At 59.2% G+C, this 19,902-nt stretch overlaps 1 protein-coding gene across 1 annotated transcript; it reads right to left on the reverse strand.

Annotated features, from left to right (window-relative positions):
• Positions 1-3,319: 3,319 nt before the first annotated feature.
• Positions 3,320-18,057, reverse strand: MXD4 (MAX dimerization protein 4). The gene is made up of 6 exons (XM_066384789.1): positions 17,813-18,057; positions 17,621-17,720; positions 14,324-14,353; positions 8,294-8,408; positions 7,125-7,287; positions 3,320-6,742 (listed from the first exon to the last, which is right to left on the reverse strand). Exons 1-6 carry the CDS (start codon positions 17,874-17,876, stop codon positions 6,585-6,587), a joined length of 630 nt encoding a protein of 209 aa, XP_066240886.1. The 5' UTR covers positions 17,877-18,057; the 3' UTR covers positions 3,320-6,584.
• Between the last annotated feature and the right edge of the window lie 1,845 nt (positions 18,058-19,902).

Below are 19,902 nucleotides of genomic sequence, written 5' to 3' on the forward strand. Positions count from 1 at the left end.
GAATGAGAGAGAGAGAGAGAGGAGAGAAGGAGCAGAAAGACTTGAGATGAGGGGGTGGGACTGCAGAGCTGGGGGCAGGGTTTTGTTGTTTGTTTTAAGAGGGAACTTGGGGATATTTATAGATGGTGAGGAGGAACTCAGAGGAGACAGAGAATGCCTAGAAGCAAAGGGGCCACTTTATAGAAAGATACCTGGGGGACAGGAGTGTGAATCCCAAGCACAGGAAGTTTTTCTATAAGTCCACTTTTCCTACTGACTCCTAGGTCATTTTCTGGGCCCACAAATTCTCCATGTGATTTTTGAATTACAGACCCACAGTTAATTGAAATGTTAGTGGGGCAAAACAAACAAACAAATAAACAAACAAAAAAAGACCATGAAAACATAAAGTAAAAATCAATGGTATTAGCCCCCAGAGCACAAATGACAAACACAGTACGTTCAACTATACAGACTTTCAAAGTTTTCTTGGCAAACTTGACTTATAAGGGCATTTCTGTACTCAAGGATGCATTTGGAATTTAGGAAAGCAAATATATTATTACACTTACTTCAAGGACAAGCTCTTTTTTCCTCCAATCAAAATCTTTTGGGGTTTCAGTGAGGTACTTACAAAGTCAAAAGAGAAAGGGAGCCCAGGAGAGAATCCTCCTCCACCCCACCCCTGAGAAAGCTGAGGCAACTGAACAGACTAAATAGACCTGAACAGAGCTGTTAGCATCAAATGTTGTGGGATTTTTCTCCTTTTCTTCTTCCTATAGAAATCCTTTTTTCTCCTATTGATAATAAAGATGACTTTAAGTTTTGGATGATGTCTTTCCAGATGTGTGTTTTGTAGTCTGTTGTTAAAGATCATTTGTTTCTAGATGTCATTTTCAGTTATGAAGATAGGACTCCATTCTTCAAGCAAGGGGGTGTGAGGGGCTTGTCCAAACAGAGGAACGACTTCCTGAGACTCCTGTTAGAAGCTTAATTCTTCAGTAACAAAAGTGACTGCTGGCGGCAAGAGACAGGTGCAGGGAGGCTCTGGTTCCCTGGGAAGAGAGAGCTGGCTCAGGGTACCTGGGGCAGAGGGGCAGAGAGAGCCACCCTGTGGGCAGAACCCTGGGCCTCCTGGCCAGAGGCACATTGCTGGATGACTCTGGGTTTCCAGTTGGAGTAAGAAAGTGGCACTTCTTCCCGTTCTTCCTATTAACTCTTCCCATGCCAGAGAGAGCAGAAGACATGCTTATCTTGCAGGTTGGGGAGAAGAGTTTGTCTTCTATCACGTTGATATTCAGGTGACAAAGGTGAAGAAACTTCAGTCCTCACACTTGGGATCTCACCGAGAGAGCCTGGGGTGGCCGGGGAGGGGGACAGGGTGGCTATAGAAGGGGGCAGCAGAGGGGCTTGTGGCGGGGGGACGGTGATATGGTCTCATAAAGTGCCTCAGGACAGGTTGAGGAGACAGGCAATGAGGCAGGAGGGACTGCGAGCCTCTGTGAGCCCAATGGGCAAGCGGCATAATTCTATGTACATCCTGGGAAGATCCCACGGTACTCCTACGCCCTGAGGCCTGGCCTGGCTGGGGACTTGCAAATGAAGGAAAGAAAACATGCACAAGGCCCTCTGGCTGATTAGACCAGCACCCAATGTAGGGGGGGGGGCATAAACCCAGCAAACATATAATGGAAAGGAGCATGGGAGACTCAGGGACCACCTCCCAGAGGAGGTGCCAAGCTGAGCTGTGAGCTGAAGAGGGTTCCTGGGGGCAGAGAGACAGGGAAGGAAGGGCAGAAGTGGGCTCAGCTGAAGGTATAGGAACAGACGGGGAGAGAGAGCAGGCACCCGATTTATTCCTGGAGGTGCTGGGGGCGACAGGACCACTGAGGGTATTCTGGCTACCAATGAGATGGAGTCAGGTGTCCCGCTTGGGGTATGCTTGCTGAAAGCCAGCCCTGAAATAGTCTTCATTTGTACTAATTAAGTGAAAGTGCTTAGCACAGCTCCTAGAGCCCTCCTGCCCTCAGTAAAAAAGTGGTAATGACTTTACTTTTTATCTTTTGTATTTTTCTGAAGTGAGAAGCAGGGAGGCAGAGGGACAGACTCCCCCATGCACCCGACCAGGATCCACCCGGCATGCCCACCAGGGGACGATGCTCTGCCCATCTGGGGCGTCGCTCTGCCGCAATCAGAGCCATTCTAGCGCTTGAGACAGAGGCCACAGAGCCATCCTCAGCGCCTGGGCCAACTTTGCTCCAATGGAGCCTTGGCTGTAGGAGGGGAACAGAGAGATAGAGAGAAAGGAGAGGGGAAGGGTGGAGAAGCAGATGGGCGCTTCTCCTGTGTGCCCTGGCTGGGAGTCAAAACCAGGACTTCCACATGCCGGGCTGACACTCTACCACTGAGCCAACCGGCCAGGGCCAGTGGTGATGATTTTAAGTCACTGACATTTTGGAATGAAAATGTCCCCCCTTTATACTTGGACCCAGCTGCATTTCCAGTAGTAAATCTCTTCTATTTTTTTTTTTTTTCTTTTTCTTTTTTGGAAATCCCTTCTTTTCTAACGGTGTCCTCAGGGCTACCCACACAGGCTAAAGAGGCCAGAAGGCTGCTGCCTGCTTCTTTGGGAGGGAAGAGGAACGGAGACCCTCCCCCAAAGGAACCCCCAAACTGCCTGTGGGTCTCTGTGAGCCATCTCCAGTTAATGGGGGCTGCACTTCCAGTGTGGCAGCTCTGTTCCAGCTGCCCAGCTCTCCCATCACTCTGGGCAGGCATTTCTTCCTCCATTGTCTTCTGCTGGGGCCATGCCATTTCACAGACCCTCCCCACACTGCAGGTCCTGAGGGTGGGAGGCAGAGGCCATGTCTAGGATATTATGGGGATTCTGAGGACAGGTCCAAGAAGGGTTTCTCAGGTGCATACCAAGGGCCAGCAGCCACTGAGCAGAATGGGCACATGGAGGCAGACCAAGGGCGTCCACTGAGGACCCCTGGGAAGCCTGGAACACCTTAGTGGCTGAAGCAGTGCCCAGCCCCAGGGCCAGAGGCAAAGTCTGAACACCTGAAGCAAGAGCTCCTGGTTGGCAAACAGGTGTGTGGGGAGTGTTCCACTTCGACCTCCACTTTCACTCAAGTCCAGCTGTGACCGTCCAGGGAGGCAGCTGTGATGGTGGGGTCTGGGCAGTGGCCAGCCAGCAGGTCGCAGGACCATGGTTCATCGAGTGTCCCCGAGAACAAAGGCCACGGGCAGGGCAGTGAGGTTGCCAAGAGGCTCCTGATGGAGGCCGAGGGGAGAGAGAGTCAAACACAGCGATGGAAAGAACTGGAAGCCAGAGGGGTGAGGTATAAAAATCTGTATTTATATTACAAAGACAGAACGGTACAGCACAGTCCCTCCCGGGGGGTGAGCAGGTAGAGGAGTGACCCATCTCTCTCCAGCGAGGATCTGGTAATAGGCCCACCTGGCCAGCACCCGGCCTCCTGGACAGCCCCAAACTCTGGCACGGAACCTGCCCTAGTGCCCTGGATGTGACTTGGGGTCAGAGTCCTGTGTGCACAGGGGTGGGGAATCTCCAGGTGAGCTGGCCCAGAGAGAAGCAGGGGGTGGGGAGTGGGGAACCCTGCCTTGCCCAGCAGATGGGGGTTATCTGCAGCATTGGATAGGAAGTGAGCCCTCGGGGCCACAGTGGGGTGCGGGGCTTCATCCGCCCAGGAAAGCAGGCGTGGGTACTGGGTCTCTGAGACCCAATCGACAGAGGCAGGCCCAAGGCTCCATTGAGGGGGGTCTTCCTGCAGCCTCCCAACCAGCTAGGCCTATACCAGGCCAGGAGTGTGGGGGCCACCACCCAAAGAGGGTGGGGACCCAGACATGAGCCCAGGGTTCCAGGATCTTAGCCACCAAGTGCCGCAGTAGCCCACGTAGACACAGAGGACACACAGAGTGGCCCTGTTCTGGTCCCATTTGCTTTCTCTAGACCAGGGGTCCCCAAACTACGGCCTGCGGGCCACATGCGGCCCCCTGAGGCCATTTATCCGGCCCCCCGCCGTACTTCCGGAAGGGGCACCTCTTTCATTGGTGGTCAGTGAGAGGAGCACTGTATGTGGCAGCCCTCCAATGGTCTGAGGGACAGTGAACTGGCCCCCTGTGTAAAACATTTGGGGAACCCTGCTCTAGACCCAACAAAGCTGAGGTGTGCTCTTAACAATCCAGCGTTTTGTTGGATTGTTATAGCAGGGTCCTCTCTGGGTCCCTGTGGCCACCAGCAATAACCACACCTGTGCAAATGGTAAGGAGCCAGACAGAGAGGCCACAGCCGGCGGGTCACATGTGGGATGCTGAGGCCAGAGGTGGAGCAGAACCTCCCCCACCAGTTGTTACAGGGCGGAGCAGGGAGCTGATGCCTTAGAATGCAGAACACAGACCCTCCCGGGGGCCTGACTTCCATTTCCTGAAGCAGGCTCTCAACTGCAGGTGTTCCCACCCTGCTCAGAGGATGGAGATGCTCACAAGGAACGCTCAGCGGACACGCTCAGGCAGCAAACAGGAGAAGCACCCCTGGGACCCCAAGGGCAGCTGGAAGGGGATACCAAGAGAAGCGTTTTCCTTACAAGCCCAGCCCCAATCCCACAGGCCCACTCTTCCATCCATCATCCCAAGTCCTGGAGGGTAGGTTCTGTGCCAGAGCTGTCACCAGGGACCCCTTTCTGCCTCAGTTAGCCCACCCACCCTGAGGGGTCTGTCCATAGCCATGACCAAGGATAAAAACGACCTGGAAGTTGGGTACAATGCACCAGAGAGGGAGGCAGACACTGCTGTGGGTCAATCTCACAGCCTGCCTCCTGAGTATTGCTGTGTGGTCCCTGGGGACAGGGACTTCAGAAATGGAAGGCCAGGAAAAGCTTCCTAATGCTCAGTCAGGCCTGACCACCCAGGTTGAATGGTGTCTTCATCAGCTGCCAATATCTGCTTCCCAGGCAGGGGAACAGGGAGGGTTCAAGCTAGGCACAGGTAAGAACCTATTTCTCTGGTTAGCAGCCCCCCCACACACACACACCTGGTGGCCAGGCTGCACAGCAGGTCCCTGCCGGCCACTGGGGAGGGTGACAGTAGGAGGCCGGTCACAGCTCCTCCTGCCAGGTGACAGAAAGCAGCCCCTCACGTGGCCCTGCAGCCTCTCAGTCCTAGGAATTTGTGGCTGCTGAGAGGGGCAGCTCCATGAGGCAGGGACCAGGAAGGAGGACACCTTGTGGGCAGGTGGGGGGACCGCCTCTGAACCACAGGGAGACGCTGGTGGTGGTGGTGGTCGGGATGGGGCCAGACACAGGACACAAGGCACACTCGGACGATGGCGACAGACAGATGAGTCCCTGAGACACTGGGTCGCTCCCACCCCTCAGCAAACAAGGATGCAATGACGACTAGGAAAATAGAGTACAAAAAATCTCATACAGGAAATAGAGGTGACACACGCTGACAGCACTCGACCGCAGTCCTTACAGCTGTTTTCTCATTTTACAAACGTTTTTATGTTTTTGTTTTTGTTTTTTTGGAAAGTCTCTCTCCCAGGAGCCCTGCTCTGGGTTGCTGGACAGTGCAGCCATTTCTTTTTCCTTTTTCTTTTTTTAAAGGGAGACCAGAAAGCTCCCTGGCGACCCAGTGGCTTCAACTCACTGGCCCCCAGCACACACCTCAGCCTCTGCTGGAAGCAGAAGCCCCTTCCTGTGCAGACGAGGCAGGTGACTGGGGAGGGGGAGGGACAGGAAGCCAGGCACAGGCCAGGGTCCAGCGTTTGCCCCGGTCACCCCTGAAGGCCAACCACTGCAAGACCTGTGCCCACTGGATCCCAGGCACCTCTGGGTCTGGTGACCACATGTGTCTGCGTGTGTGCATGGATGTGCAGGCAGGCGGACATGCCTAGGTGTGAGCACGTGTACACCTGAGAGACTTAACAAAGCAGAAGCTGCCAGGCTGGGTGCGGGGTGACCTGGACTGACCCAGGAGCTCAGCCCTGGCTCCTGACACCCTTGGGGTGCAAAGGGCCCTGCCCCACCCTCCGGCCCCAGGGTGCTCACCCGAGTCCCGCCCTTCATGGATCTCTCTGTCCATGCTTCAGGAGCCTGTGTGGACCGACTGATAGATGTACAGATGGATGGGTAGAGAGCCACGCCTGCCTTCCTTCCTTCCTTCCTTCCTTCCTTCTTTCCTTCCTTCCTCCGTCCACTCCTTGTTCTTGAGATCTGTGGTGGGGTCTGAGCTCCCCACGGTGGTCATTAAGCCCCTCACACGGCGCCCACCAAGGTTTGCAGCAATGACATTTAATACTTCCGGAATGATTAGGTATCGGAGAACAGACCATGGGTGGTTATGCTGGGCTCCGGGACTCAGGAGCTAGAACCGCCTCCCTGCAGGGGTCCCTGTCCAGCTGGGAGGGGCGAGCGGCGAGGTGGGCCCCGACCTGCAGGTGGGTGGAGGCGGGCAGCCCAAGTGGCTGCTGGAGCTTCCAGAATGGCACAGCAGCGGGCCTGCGGAGAGGCTGGAGAGGACTGGAGGGTTGACGCAGTTGGCTGGGCGGCAGGTGGGCCAAGGAGCAGAGGGCACAGGGCCTACGAGAGGCCAGGGCGGGCAGGCCTCCGGCAGGGGGACCCACAGCCACCATCGCTGCAGCCACCACTCTGCAGGCTGTAGTGGTCATCCACGTCACTGTTGCTGCCAACACTGTCCAGCTCGCCGGGGCCAAACTCCATGCCCTCTACGTCCACTTCTGGGGAGAGCAGAAGGAAGGGGGTCGGGCACTGTGAGGGTGCCAAATGAGCTCCTGGCACAGTAAGGGTGGGTGTCTCCACCCTTCATGGAGGAAGCAGAGCTTCTAGGGGTGAGGGTGCAGGAAAGACGGGGCTCTGGGCCTGCAGCTCAGGTAAGAACCCAGCTACCGAAGCACACTGCCCGGCTCTGACCCTCGTATGGGCGGGTCACCAGGTCTCAGTGGCTTGCTCACACTTCCACCACAGGACACCAGGTGCTCAGACAGTGCGGGGGGACACACCCCATCACGCAGTCACCCCCTCCCCTCCCCCAGGCCGCCTCTCTGGCCAGCCTCACTCTCCCCGCTTCCCGCCCGGAGCCCACGCGAAGCCTGCGCCCACCTTGCTCGGAGTCGTCAGTGGAGAGGGCGGAGCCTGTGCTGTCCGTGCGCACGCGCTCCAGGCTCTGCACCGACAGCTGCTCCAGGCGCCGCTTCAGGAAGCGGTGTTCTCGCTGCAGCTGCTCTTTGATGCTCAGCGCCCTGCGGTCCTGCTCCTCCAGTTTCTGGGGGCAGGAGAAGCTGTGAGCCCAGGAGACGCCCCTGCCCTATGCAGGGCTGGGCACAGGGGCACACATGCCCGACAGGTTCCCCATCCCCTATCCAGCCTGGCCTTAGGGTTGTGCCCAGTTCCTGTGGGCCCCAAAGGTGGACGCGCCCCTGCCTCTCCCCTACCAGGTGGTTACACTAGGTATGACCTCCCAGGCCTGTGTTCTGCTGACCAGCGGCCAGCTTAGCCAAGCAAATTCAGGTGTGGGCTTGAAGCCCCAGACAGCACTGCTTGGCCTCTGGGCTGGCACCCCCTCCCAGACAACGGCGCTGCCCATGGTTGCTCTTCCCTTCCTACAAGGTGCCCACCTAGCCCGCCCCTCCCGGCCCCCTTACCCTCCCCACACCTCCCCTGCCCTGAGACTCTGCCGGCCCGGATTGTGACCCAGGACATCACTGTGCCTTTCTCAAAGCTCCCGTCAGCCTGCCTGGGGTGCCTGTACTACCTGTACAGGCATCGGGGGCCTTTAAGGGAATGAAGACCACCCTGGTTGGCCCAAGTAGCACGAAACCCCCAAAGACAGCAGGTCTCAGTCTCAGACCTTGGGGGGCCTGTCCCAGGCAACATCTCACTCAGCCACACCCCAAGGCCATGGTGCCTTTGGCCCCAGAAATTCACCCACCACTGGGCACCTACTTCCTATGGGCCTCCCAGCATCGAAGGCACCCCACCCTATCCAGGTCCCACTACAGCCCAGAACCCTGAAGGGCCATCTGTCACCCACCTCCACTTCCCCAGCCCCACCCCCACTCAACAAAACCCAGTGTATGCCCTGACCTTCAGTTCCAGCTGCTGCCCACCCCCTAGCCCCCACGCCCCGAGACCCCTATGTGCACCTCAATGTATACCTACTGGGCCCCTCTCCGCCCCACCCTCGGGCTCTGTGGGCACAGCCCCGGAGCCCGGCTGGGTCAGCCACAGCAGCTGGCTGGGGTGGCAGCAGAGGGTGCAGCCCCGCTCACCTTGATGTGCGTCTTGGCGCGTTTAAGGAGGCTTAGCGTGGTGTGGCGGGTGCTGTCAGGACCCAGGGGCACCAGTTGCTTCAGCTGCTCCAGGTAGAGCCTGAGTTTGGCTCGTCTGAAAGAGCCAGAGACAGGACTGTCAGGCAGAGCGGCCCAGCCCTTGGACACTGGCAGCGAGAGCAGGGCGGCTGGGAGGTCTGAGGGAGGGTGGGAGGCAGCCGGCAGGGCTCCCTACAGACCTGCTCAGGGACCCTGTCTGAAGTTCCCTTCCCACCTGGCCGGCAACTCCCCAGGCTCTGGGGCAGCCTGGCACCCACAGCCCTCCACATGCCCTAGACAAAGAGGGCAGCCTGAGACCGTGGGTCCGTCCGGCAAGCCCCCACAGCCTCCCAGAGCCTCAAAGGCCACAGCCAGGCACTGCCCCAGAGCCCCAGCTCACCCTGCGACCACCACCCTCCACAGTGGAGTCCGTGGGCAGGTGGGGGAGGCACAGAGTGTGGGTCAGGCTGTTCCCAGAGATCCAGAGGTCCTAGGCCAGATGGACATCCCCTGCCTCGCCAAGCGCAGGGTGCTTGCTGGTCACTCTCGTCACCACAGAAATGTGAGTCCATTCGGGTCAGGGAGGGCTGAGGACGGGACCCTCCCACCTGAGGCTGGCTGGCTGGCATCCTTTGGAAAACTGCTTCTCTCCAGATTTTGTCCCCACGTCCATGCAGACAAACGCAGTTTTTCCACAAAACTGGAACCACCAAACTCAGAGGTCTTTTTCAGGCCCTTAGGCCCCATGCCCTTGCACAGGGGATGCCTTTCCCACGCATCTCTCCTGGGGAGGGCAGGTGGGGGGCTGGGGAGGGGGTGTGTGCCTGAAGCTCACTCCCAAAGCGTGCTCTGGTCCCCCAGATGCACATCATCGACCCGCCTGCCGCAACACCTGCGGATGCGAGCGCCCTGGCTGCAGGCCGTTGAAGCCACTTCTGCTCAGGCTGTGCTCCTAAGAGAGACGCCAAGAGGCCAAGGGGCTTGGGAGCACCCGCCACCAGCTGTTCCCCCCTTTCCTAGCCATTCCCTATGTTCCGAAGCCCAGCAAACCCCGGTTCGCTTAGCCTTTAGAGACCCTGGGAGGCAAGTGGGCAGACGGCCACACCCTCTGGACAGATGGGTGCCCGAAACCTGGGCGTGGTCTACCGCCCACATCCAGAGAGCACCCTCCGGCTGATGAGGCATCTCCCCACATGGCACCCTGGGGCTGAGAAGTTCTCCAGATTAAACTAAGTCAGACCTTAGGAAGAACTTCCAGGGTACAGGACAGAGGCTGTGCTGAGTCAGTCATGAGGCCACAAGGAGCCGGGGCCTCAACAGCCTGGACCCTGGGGGACCTGCATGCAGAGAACACCCCAAGTGCTGCCTGACAGTAGAGATCTTTAGCGGTGAGTCCCCACCCTGCACACGGACACAGGGCTGGTAAAGGAGGCACACTGGTGGGCTCCGGAACTCACACCTCTGGGTCCCAGGCACACTGCTGCACGGTCCCCTGGCACCCCAGAATCCGGAGACCTCGGCCTCCTCACCTCCAAAGGGCACCAGGGTGCTTGCCCCGTTTTGAGGATGGGGCCGGGACTGTGCTGACCTGTCCACGGGTGTGCTAATCACCCTCTTCCTTCCCCCTCAGGCCCCACCTCCCGCCTGCCACCCAGCGCACAACCGAGGGTCCCCTTGTCCACTCATTCCATAACAAATGGCCACTCTTGCAATCTACAGTTTACATACTCAAGTACATGATCTTGGTAAAAAGTAGAAAATGCAAATCAGCAGGAAAAAAAAAATTAAAAGTGCCCCTGAATTCCACCCTCTCCCCTGAAACAACCAACAGGATCATCCTTTTAGTATATCCTACATGTCTGCATCATGAATATAGGTGGAAAAATCGGCAGATGGAACCATCTATGTGACAAGTGACCCGACATCGTTTATAAAAAAAAAAAGTGAAACAGCAGACGCACAGAGAGACTCAACACAATGAAGAGCAGGAAGCATGCGTCTCCAGGTGAGGAGGTTGGCAACGTTTATTTCTTTGGCTTTTGCTTTTTTTGTTTTGTTTTTGTAATTTCCAGGTTTTTCTATACTAAAAAAAAACCACATGTTACTTTTACAATCAGAAATAGACACATTTGTACAAGAAAGAAAAAACACAGCTACAAGACAACAGTGGAAAAATATTTGCGATACACATATAAAAGACAAAACGGTTAGTATTCGTGACATTTGGAGCTCATACACAGCAAAAAATAAAAGGAGGAATCTCTTGATGGGAAAACGGGCAGAGGACACAAAGAGGCGAAGTGCAGGACACAGATGGCTAATCGGACATAAAGCTGACCCCACCTCCCAGTTTCCGCGACGTGAAAACTCACCGAGGAGACGTGAGTTTGGGCGGATAGGAGGAGGGGCTGGCTCTTGCCGCCAGCCAGCACGTGGGCCCCTGCAGGCTTCACCAGCGGACAGCAGCTCTGAAGGCCATGGCAGCAACTCAAACCTCTAACCCGCATTTCTACTCGATTTAGGTCCCACAGAACTGCCCCCGGACACACAACGTTCCCAGTGTCCACTGCAGTCCCAGCGGCATGAACCAGAGCTCCAGGCCAAGGAGCTGCAGTACAGCCGGCTGGCCTGTGTGGGGCCAGAGGGAGAAGGAGGAGGAGGAGGAGGAGGAGGAGGAGGAGGAGGAGGAGGAGGAGGAGGAGGGCCCGGGGACACAGGTGGACAGTGCACAGGTCGTATCAGGGGAAAGGTCAAGTGAGAAAACAGCAGACAACAAGGTCTTTTTCTTATCCAAATTAGTACCCACATGGAGGAGGCCGCGGCGGCGGGCGCGGCTGCCCAGCTGCCTAGGACGGCTGGGGTGGGGGGTGGCACAGAGGAGGTGCAGGGCATCTATGATGAACGGACGTGAACCGTCTGTTCTACCCATTACAAAGCAAATACTTCGCAAGACACAAAGAGAGGCCACTCGACTAGATACTGTGCCATATTTAACACTGAGCCACATGCCCATCCGGCCCCAGGAGAGTTGGCTCTGGGGCCCTTCTGAGCCCCCATGTCCCCATCCGTGTGGGGAGTGGGCATCCCCAGGACTGCCTGGGGCTGGAGAGTGGGGGCACGGGTCTCTCACTCAGCCCTCTGTCAAGTGGCTGCAGTGCCCAGGCCCTCCGCCAGTGCCCTGTGGCTGTCCCGGCATTCCTGGGAGCTCTGAAAACCCACCACTTCCTGTAGGAACCGGGGTGGCTTCAGGAGGCAGAACCTGCATCTGGGAATCACTGCATGAGCCTTCATCGTAGTTCCGTCTCTGCGGCTGCCCACAGCCCAGCCCTTGACACGGCCCTTCCTAGCTTCTCACCACAAGCCCTGCTCCTCCTCTGAGGCCCCACAGCTCCCACACATGGTCCCCCAGCACCTGAGGGACAAGGTCCCAGCCATCCATGCTCTGAGCACCCCGGGCCTGGCTGTCACAGAGGAGGCAGCAGGGAAATGGCCTGGGGAAAGGACCATTCACCTTCATCTTCTAGCTGTGAGGGTTACAAAGGCCGGTGTGACTACACTGGGGAGATTTACCCACAACCTGGACAGCCACCAGGGAAGATGGTGGGGCCTGACTGAGGGCCTCCGGATGAGCCCAGCCACTCCACACCTGTAAAAGCTAAAACCTGGAGCTGGGCCCAAGGGTCATCCTGTCAAGGATGACGTGGCCTCCACAACCCCCAGGGGTCATTAGCAAAGTATTGGCCTTTGAGCCAATACTCATGGGAGCTACTATTTATGAGGCAAAGAGAGGAGGGACAAGGCCAGACTGGGGTGGCCTGGGGCTGACCCGGCCAGCTCAGACCAGGTCCCTGCCGGTCCAACATGAGCACATTTCCAGGGAAGACGATGTCCAGGGCCTGCCTCCCTGGGGGCCAGCTGGGTGACCAAGCCAGGTGCTTCCTTCCTTCCTTGGGACAACACACAGCCCTTCCTGTGGCCCATGGCCAGGAGCATCCAGCATCAGCACCAGGCAGCCACAGGTAAGGCCATGACCAAGGTCCCTACCAGGACCCCAAGCTCCATGCCTGTGGGTTCCTCAGGGCTGTTCACACCTGCCGGGTGGCCAGCCCAGAACAGAGGCTCTTGCACTGGGTGGGAGATGCTCCTGGCTGCCTGCCCATCTTGCCTCTATGTCTCAAAAGGGCCCCACAAAGCTCAGCCCAAGGGTGGGCTCTGGGAGAAGGGGGCTGAGGCCAAGGTCAGGGTCAAGGGGCAGCTGCAGAGGCCAAAGGCCAGCCCTTGTTCTCCTTGGAAGAGCTACCATGCCCTTGCCATACTCCCTCCCCCAATGACATCCCCCGTCTGTCTACACTGAAGGGCTGTTCTAAGCACCACCTCCAGGAAGCCCTCCTCAAAGAACTCTACATGCCTGCCCAGGCTCCTGGGTCCCAGTCAAGATCCTCTTCCAGCCTGACAACAACCCCAGAGCCTGCCTGGCTGTCCAGGCTCTGCACCTGCTCCGAATCCACGGCTGCAGGAGCCCCTCACACACACAGGGCTGGTCCAGGAAGTGCAGCTCCTCTGGAGAACACAGCGTCCCGTCCCTGCCCAGCACCCGCCCAGCACAGGCCTGATCCCAGGGGAACGGAAGTTGGCGCTGCGGTCGCCATGGAGGGGGGGGGGGGACACAGAGAACTGGCCAAACTCCAAACCTTCCCAGAGCAGGCCTGGAAGGTTCAACTGGAATGCAGACACCCCCCTCCACTTCAACCCAAGAAGGGAGGAAAGAACTGGCCCATTACGCAGATGAGAGCAGAGGTCAGGAGAAAGCTTCCGCACAGTGTCCCCTGGGGTCATCCCTGGTCCTAGCATCAGGGCTCCTGCCTGTCGGGCCCGGGAACACCCATAGCTCTCACCGGCTCTGCAAGACCAACCCTGAGGACACTAGCCTGCAGGGGCCAACCTTGCCACTGCCTTGTCCCCACTGCAGAGCAGGTCCAAGGTCACAGAGACCCTGTTGGCAGAGTGAGACCTGCAGCCAGGCCAGGGTGGCCAGAGCAGGAATGCCTGGAAGGCGCAGGGCCCAAGGTGACTGGGGCTGGAGTAAGAGGACTCCTCGGTGAGCATGCCGCCCTTCCTGCCTCTCGGTGATCAAAGGCCCCCCCCCCTCTTCCAGGAGGGCCTGAGAGGATCCAGCCTTGCAGCCAGAGGGGTGAGGGCCTGAGAGGATCCAGCCTTGCAGCCAGAGGGGTGAGGGCCTGAGAGGATCCAGCCTTGCAGCCAGAGGGGTGAGGGCCTGAGAGGAGCCAGCCTTGCAGCCAGAGGGGTGAGGGCCTGAGAGGAGCCAGCCTTGCAGCCAGAGGGGTGAGGGCCTGAGAGGAGCCAGCCTTGCAGCCAGAGGGGTGAGGGCCTGAGAGGAGCCAGCCTTGCAGCCAGAGGGGTGAGCACGAAGTCGGCTCTCCGGGACCCTGCCCTGGGCCAGAGTTCCCCCCTCCCCAGACCCACATGGCCTGGGACTGGCTGCCTGTCCGACTGCCCTGCAGACAAGACTAGCAGGATGGTGCAGGAGGCCCCAGACAAGAGGGCTAAAGCCCTGGATAGAGGCCAGTCTCCTGAGGGCTAAAGAATTAATTGCTCCCAAAGGGACTTAAGAGACTTCAAAGCAGGCAAATCACTGCTTCCAGAGAGCTGGCCCTCACTGCCACACACTGCACAAGGGACCCTGCCCCAAGTCCCTGGACCCCATCTGGCTCTGGACCCAGGCTGAGCACCCAAGGCCTGGGCCCCCACCCCTGCTTCCCAGCATGGAAGCGTCTGAGAGCACAGCCTGGACTCTTCCTTCAAGACGGACCCACAGTGAGATGAGGACACAGCCTGGTAGCACTAGCAGTCGTATGTAGGACACATGGGGTGCAAGGGAGGGGTGGGGGTGCTGGCCGCAACATCCCCTCAGCAGGACCTGTCAGGGAGCTCACGCCAAGAACTCGGGGTGGGGGGCAGGGGGTCACTTACCTGTGCTTTTCTAGTTCATTGTGTGAAGACCTGTTTAGAAAAACAGAAAAATAAAGTTCACTGCACTGCCCAACCACCGGAACATAGAGAAGACAGCTCTACTGAGGGCCCAAGCATCGGCAGACACCAGCAGGAAGATCTGGGGCCCAGAACAGTCCGGAATTGGGAGGACTGGGCAGGTGGGCAGCTGCTAACCAAAGGGGGACCTTGTACAAAGTGACCAGGACGGTCCACAGAGAGGTACAACCATGTCCAGGTATGCCCAAGGCCAGCCAGCTCACCTAGTGAGGCATGATGGGGCTTGGGCCAGTAGGAGAGCCCAGGTCCCTGGCTGCCTGTCCGACTGCTCTGCAGACAAGACTAGCAGGATGGTGCAGGAGGCCCCAGACAAGAGGCTGACCCGTCCTGTGCTCTTAAGGCTGCTCACTGAGCTGCGTGACTTTTCTGTTTCCTGTTCCCTGAGACCAGCAGTGTCCTTGGAGCCACATGGACTGGCACAAAGACCAGGACATGGGGCGGTCCCGTCCTGACACGGCTGGCCAGAGCATCATCCCACCCCCTAAGGCTCATACACCTGCATCATCACAGCCCAGCTCATCGATGGGGACAGCCAGGGACAGGGCAGACCCAGCCCACAAGGGAGCCTCTGAGATGTGGCCACCCTGGACCTGATCTCAGCCTCTTGGGGAGCAGTGGCCCTATCTGCTGCTCAACTCCTACCCATCTGACCCATTCGGACAGGGCCGGAGTCCTGAGTACTTCCCCGTGGGACAGGGAGGCATTCCCTCGTCACTCCCCACTAGGTCCAGACAGGGACCTCCCAGGTCAGACAGGGCTCCTAGGCCTGCCAGGAAGCTTCAAATGTGAACAGAGAGACAGGCCACCTTGGGGCAACCCAGACCAAACCCTGTATTAAAGCTTCTGCTGACCTCTGCCTACCTGTCCTCAGTCTCCTGTTCCAGAAACTCAGGATTAGAGATCTCCTGTCCCCACCCATGGGGCCGGAGTACCTCCCCATCCTGCCTGCCTCTGCCACCTGCCATGGTTCGTGGCCCCACCACTGGGGCCCAAGGTGGGAGACGCTCCTGCACCTACCAGGGCAGCAGGCTCCTGGGTCTTCCTGTGGAACCTCAGGACTGCCTCTAGAACCGGGTTCCAGGGACCTCTAGTGTCTGCTGGTCACGTGGGCTGGGCAGGGTGCCTCAGAACCTCCCCAGGGCCAGAAGGGCATATACAGCTGCCCAGGCTCCCAGCCAGCCTCGACTGCGGATAGGCAGGTGGGTCTGCAGGCCTGCCCACGCCCTGGAAGGCTAGGCCGGACCCTACCCTGCCGGGAAAAGGGCACTTCTCAGGAGTGGGAAAATAGGGGACCAGACACCTGTGGGAGCCATATGGGAAGATTCATCACACAGGTCCCAAGATCACCCTGTCCTGGGCTCTATACTTCTCATGGGGGCCTGGGGGAAGGTGAGACACCTGACTGAACAACTGCCCCGAAAGCCCTTGCTGGAACCCGCACATGTCACCCACCTGCCCCACCACCCACTTTTCCTCACCTTGAAAGTGTGGGGATGTCTCAACAAGTCAGGGCCCTGGGTCCTCTGGGCCCTGCTCTGGCTTGGACAGGAGCTGGCTGAGGCCCAGATGGACCAGGACAGGCTCGAGGGGTCATCTCTGTGAGCCTCAGGTGCCCCAGGCCCTAAGAGAGTCAGGCTCTACCCAGAGGAGCAGCAGGGATGTGCACCCCAGTCTGGGAGACCTTCTCAGTCCCTCCCCTGCACCCGCAAGGTCTCCATTCTGGCAGAATGCGGAAGACAAGGACCCCACCTCAGAACAGGAGTCCCTATGGCATGAGAGGGCAGCGACTCCATCTCTCTACGTCTGTTTCCTTGGCCCTACAGTGATGATAAAAATAACAACTCCTCGATGGAATGGGGTGAGTATTAGTTACCATGTGTGTGAACACTTAGGAAGCACCCCCAGAGCCCTGGCTGTGATTTGGAACATCAGCTTTGAGTACCCCATACCATGGGAACCACATCCTGGAGTTCCCCATGGGTGTCAGGGCACTTGGGACACCGAGGGCCAACAGCAGGAGCCTGGCTATCTCAACGAAGAGGCCTGAGGCAGTATCCCCCCACCAACACTGCACATATTTTCCCAAACTGTCCTCATTAGGGGACCAGGGGCTGCAACTCAGAGTATGTCCCAAAGCAGGGCAGATGGAGGCTGAACCAATTCCTTGCCAGGCCCAGGGCGCCAGGACGTCACAGGAGATGAGTCCTTGTGCCAGCCTTTCTGTTTCCCAAGAACAGGCCGGCCACAGGAATGAGCCGCACCCTCTGCCAAGGGGCCCAAAAGCCCCTCACAAGTGCAGCTCCCAGCCTGGTGACATGGTCCAGGCCTAAATGGACCATGGGCAGTGTCAGGTGTCCTGTGGTCCTCACGGTGGCCAGGAGAGTGAATCCCGAGGGAAGCTCTAGCTGAAAATTCCCATTATTCTCCACCCAGTGATGGGCACCCCAGCTGCAGGGCTTCTGCAGCCTGGCTGAGGGTGTGTGGGGGGGGCATTTCCTGGCATTGGGAGAGGCTGCACAGCCTGCCCCTTCTTTCCGCACCCTTAAAAAGGATCACCAGTCCCAAAGAAGGGGACTCCTACACTTGCCGCCTAAATTTCATTTGTGCCAGAGATTAGGCAGGAGCATGGGTGCTGTGGAGAAATGGGGATCATCAGGACAGGGCCTCCGTGCACCTTCTTTGCCCAGGCCACTGGGGGTGGAAAGGACTCAGCCCAGCATCATGGATCTGCCCGTGGAGACAATCGGAGAGATGCAGTTCCATGCACCCTCGGCAAGCAGAGGTCAGGTAAGCAGCCCCACACTGCTCTGCACCGACCCTCAGTTTCCCCAGACCCAAGGGGCACCGGCCAACGCCCACTGACAACTTTTTTTCCTGCTCGAAAAAGTCCAGACCAACTTGGGGGCGGGGAGCGACTACGGGAGGAGACCCCGGGCGGCGGGGCTGTACGCGTGGCACTGTTTACGCGAGAGGCCGAGGAGGCGCGGCCCGCAAGAAGATGGCGACGGCGCGGGCGGGGCCTGCCGGGCGGGGCTGCGGCCGCGGCCCGGGTGCGCCTCCTCCTCCAGGCTGGCCGCCGGGGCTCGCGGCGGGCAGGCTGCTGCCGGGCTGCCGGCCTGGGGGTTGGGGCCAGAAAGGGCACTGGGGAGAATGGAAGCCCCGGGCCCGAGCCGGGCGGGGGCGGCCGCGCGTGCGGGGTGGGGGGGGTGGGGGTGGTACCTGTTGTTCGGGGCCTTGCGCACCAGGCCGGCCGCCTTTGTTTTCTTCCTGGAGAAGTCGCCGTCGAAGGGTAGCACCGAGGCGTAGCCATGCTCGGCCTCTGCGGACAGACGGCGCGGTCAGCGGGCCCCGCCCCGGCCCCGGCCCCTCCGCCCGCCCGCGGTCCGGCGCACAAAGGGGCGCGGGCGCTACCTCGGTCCCTGCGCTCCAGGTACTCGGCCGCCTCCAGCAGGATCAGCAGGGAGTTCAGCTCCATCCTCCGGCCCGCCGGCGCTCGCCTGCGCGCTCCGGGACGGCGGCGGCCGCTGCCCGGCCCACTCCGGCCGGCTCCGCTCGCCGCCCGCCCCGCGCGCCCGGCGGCCCCACTCCCCGCACTCCCGCGGACTCCCCTGTGCGCTCGGCCGCCACCCTCAGCTTCGGGCCCTCAAATTGACACTTAAGGGCGAGCGGCGGCCGGCGCAGCCAATGCGGGCCGGCACTCCGGCTTGGGGGGCGGACGCTGGTTGGGGCTGAGGCCAATGGGAGCCGGCCGAAAGCATCGGGCCGGGCAGAGAATGTTGACAGATGCGAAGCTCGGATCGGATAGGCTCGCGGCGCTAGTAACAATTTAGAAGCTTAAGCTTAGCAACAGCACGTGGTGGCCCGGCCCCCGCGCTCGCTGACTGGCGGCTGGCATGCATGTTAAGTAGGCGCCACGCGCCGATTGGCCCAAAGCGGTCTATGTAAAATAGGGACCACGAGCCAATGGCCGGCTGCGGGGCGCGCAGCCAATGAGGGCACAGCGGTCCGACGCGTTGCCGAGAGGAAGCGGAGCGCGGTGGGACCGCTCGCTGCCTTCCCGGTCTTGCGCGAGAGCCGAGGAGGACGCGGGAGCGCCCCCCCTCCCGGGTTCCCGGGTCTGCACACCGTGCCCAGAAGGAGCCTGTAGCCCCTGGGCCATCTGCAACACTGGCTCCGCCGGAGCACCGGGCCTCGCGATGTCCTCGGGGCGTGTTGCGTGGGGCTGCAAAGGACACCTCACCCCGCCGGACACAGAGTGACCCCAGGAGAGGCCGAGACTTGGAGGAAGGAGGGTCATAGACAGTCAACCTAAGAGTCGTATCTCCTTGAGGATATCGAAAGGCAACTGAGGCGGGGGGTGGGTGGGGGGTGGAGGGAGTCCCCCCAACTACCCAGTGGACCCTAGAGCCGAAGGAGGGGCCCTAGGCCTAGTGAGAACAGAGGTCTGTCGCCAGAGTCGGGAGGGACTCTCGTGAGTGGAGGACTGCATGCTGCTTCCTGTGTGATGTGAAGGGTGGGGACATTCCTAGAGGCAGGTGCTGGTCCCCTCTGGCCAAGGAAGCGCTTCCTGGAGAAGAAAGTTGCCCTCTGTGGGAAGGGAGAGAATGCCTCATCAAGCTCCCAATGAGCGACTGGCCCTGGTGACCCCCGGTTCTAAACTGGTCCCCGGAAGAGCAGGGAACTGGCAGCCTGGTGCAAGCCCCAGACTGGCCTCAGTCTCCCTTGATCCTCTCTCTCATTGGTGGCCAGGGAGCCCCTGAGGACCGGACCAGGGGGCTGCAGAATGTGGGGGATAAAGGTGGCAGGACCTCCCCGCAGAAATTCTATTGTAAATGAGGGGGGCATTGCTGCTGCCCCAGAGTCCTAAAACAAAACAGAACGAAAAGCATAAAAACCTCAACACTATATGTCCTAAGACCTACCGAATGTTTTATATGCATTTCCTTGTATGTTTCTGCACCCCCCCAATTCACAGATAAGGAAACTGGGTATCCTGAGTTTTAGGGGTTTGCCAGGTTTCCCCAGCAGAATGGTGAGTATTGCTTTCCCATATGGGTGACACAGGGCTAGTGACACAGGAGTGTGGAGACCAAGCGGCTTCCTGGCCCAGCGTGACTTGCTGGCGTGACAGCCACAGCTGTATGATTAACGGGATTAGGAACGAACGGGCGTCCTGCAGAGCGGCAGGACCCTTGGGGGGCTTAGATACTGCCCTTGAGACAGTCCTGCACAGACTTTAAAACAACCCCTTGATGTTATCCCCGCGCTCCTACTCCTGGCCCAGGGCAGAGCCTCTAACAAGAGCCTGGTGCTGTGTGGCCCGCTGGGTCAGTCTGGAGGGCTGCTCAGGGTGCGAAGCGAAGGAGGAAGCCCAACTCTGGGGAGAGGCTGGTGCCTTCTGCGCTCCGGGGTACTGGAGGCGGGACCTGCGGCTCACCACAAGCTGGTCAGCATTTTGCAAGGTCACTCCACCCCTGCTGAGGTGAAGAGTGGGTTGTTGG

Source organism: Saccopteryx leptura, chromosome 5, assembly GCF_036850995.1.
Source record: "Saccopteryx leptura isolate mSacLep1 chromosome 5, mSacLep1_pri_phased_curated, whole genome shotgun sequence".
Classification (NCBI taxonomy): domain Eukaryota; kingdom Metazoa; phylum Chordata; class Mammalia; order Chiroptera; family Emballonuridae; genus Saccopteryx; species Saccopteryx leptura.

Coding starts and splice junctions, on each gene's coding strand:
- MXD4 (XM_066384789.1), bottom strand. CDS start 17,876: ATGGAGCTGAACTCCCTGCTGATCCTGCTGGAGGCGGCCGAGTACCTG. Junction 14,354..17,620: donor CGCAAGGCCCCGAACAACAG/GTACCACCCCCA, acceptor TTTTCTAAACAG/GTCTTCACACAATGAACTAG. Junction 8,409..14,323: donor AATGAACTAGAAAAGCACAG/GTAAGTGACCCC, acceptor TGGCTCTTTCAG/ACGAGCCAAACTCAGGCTCT.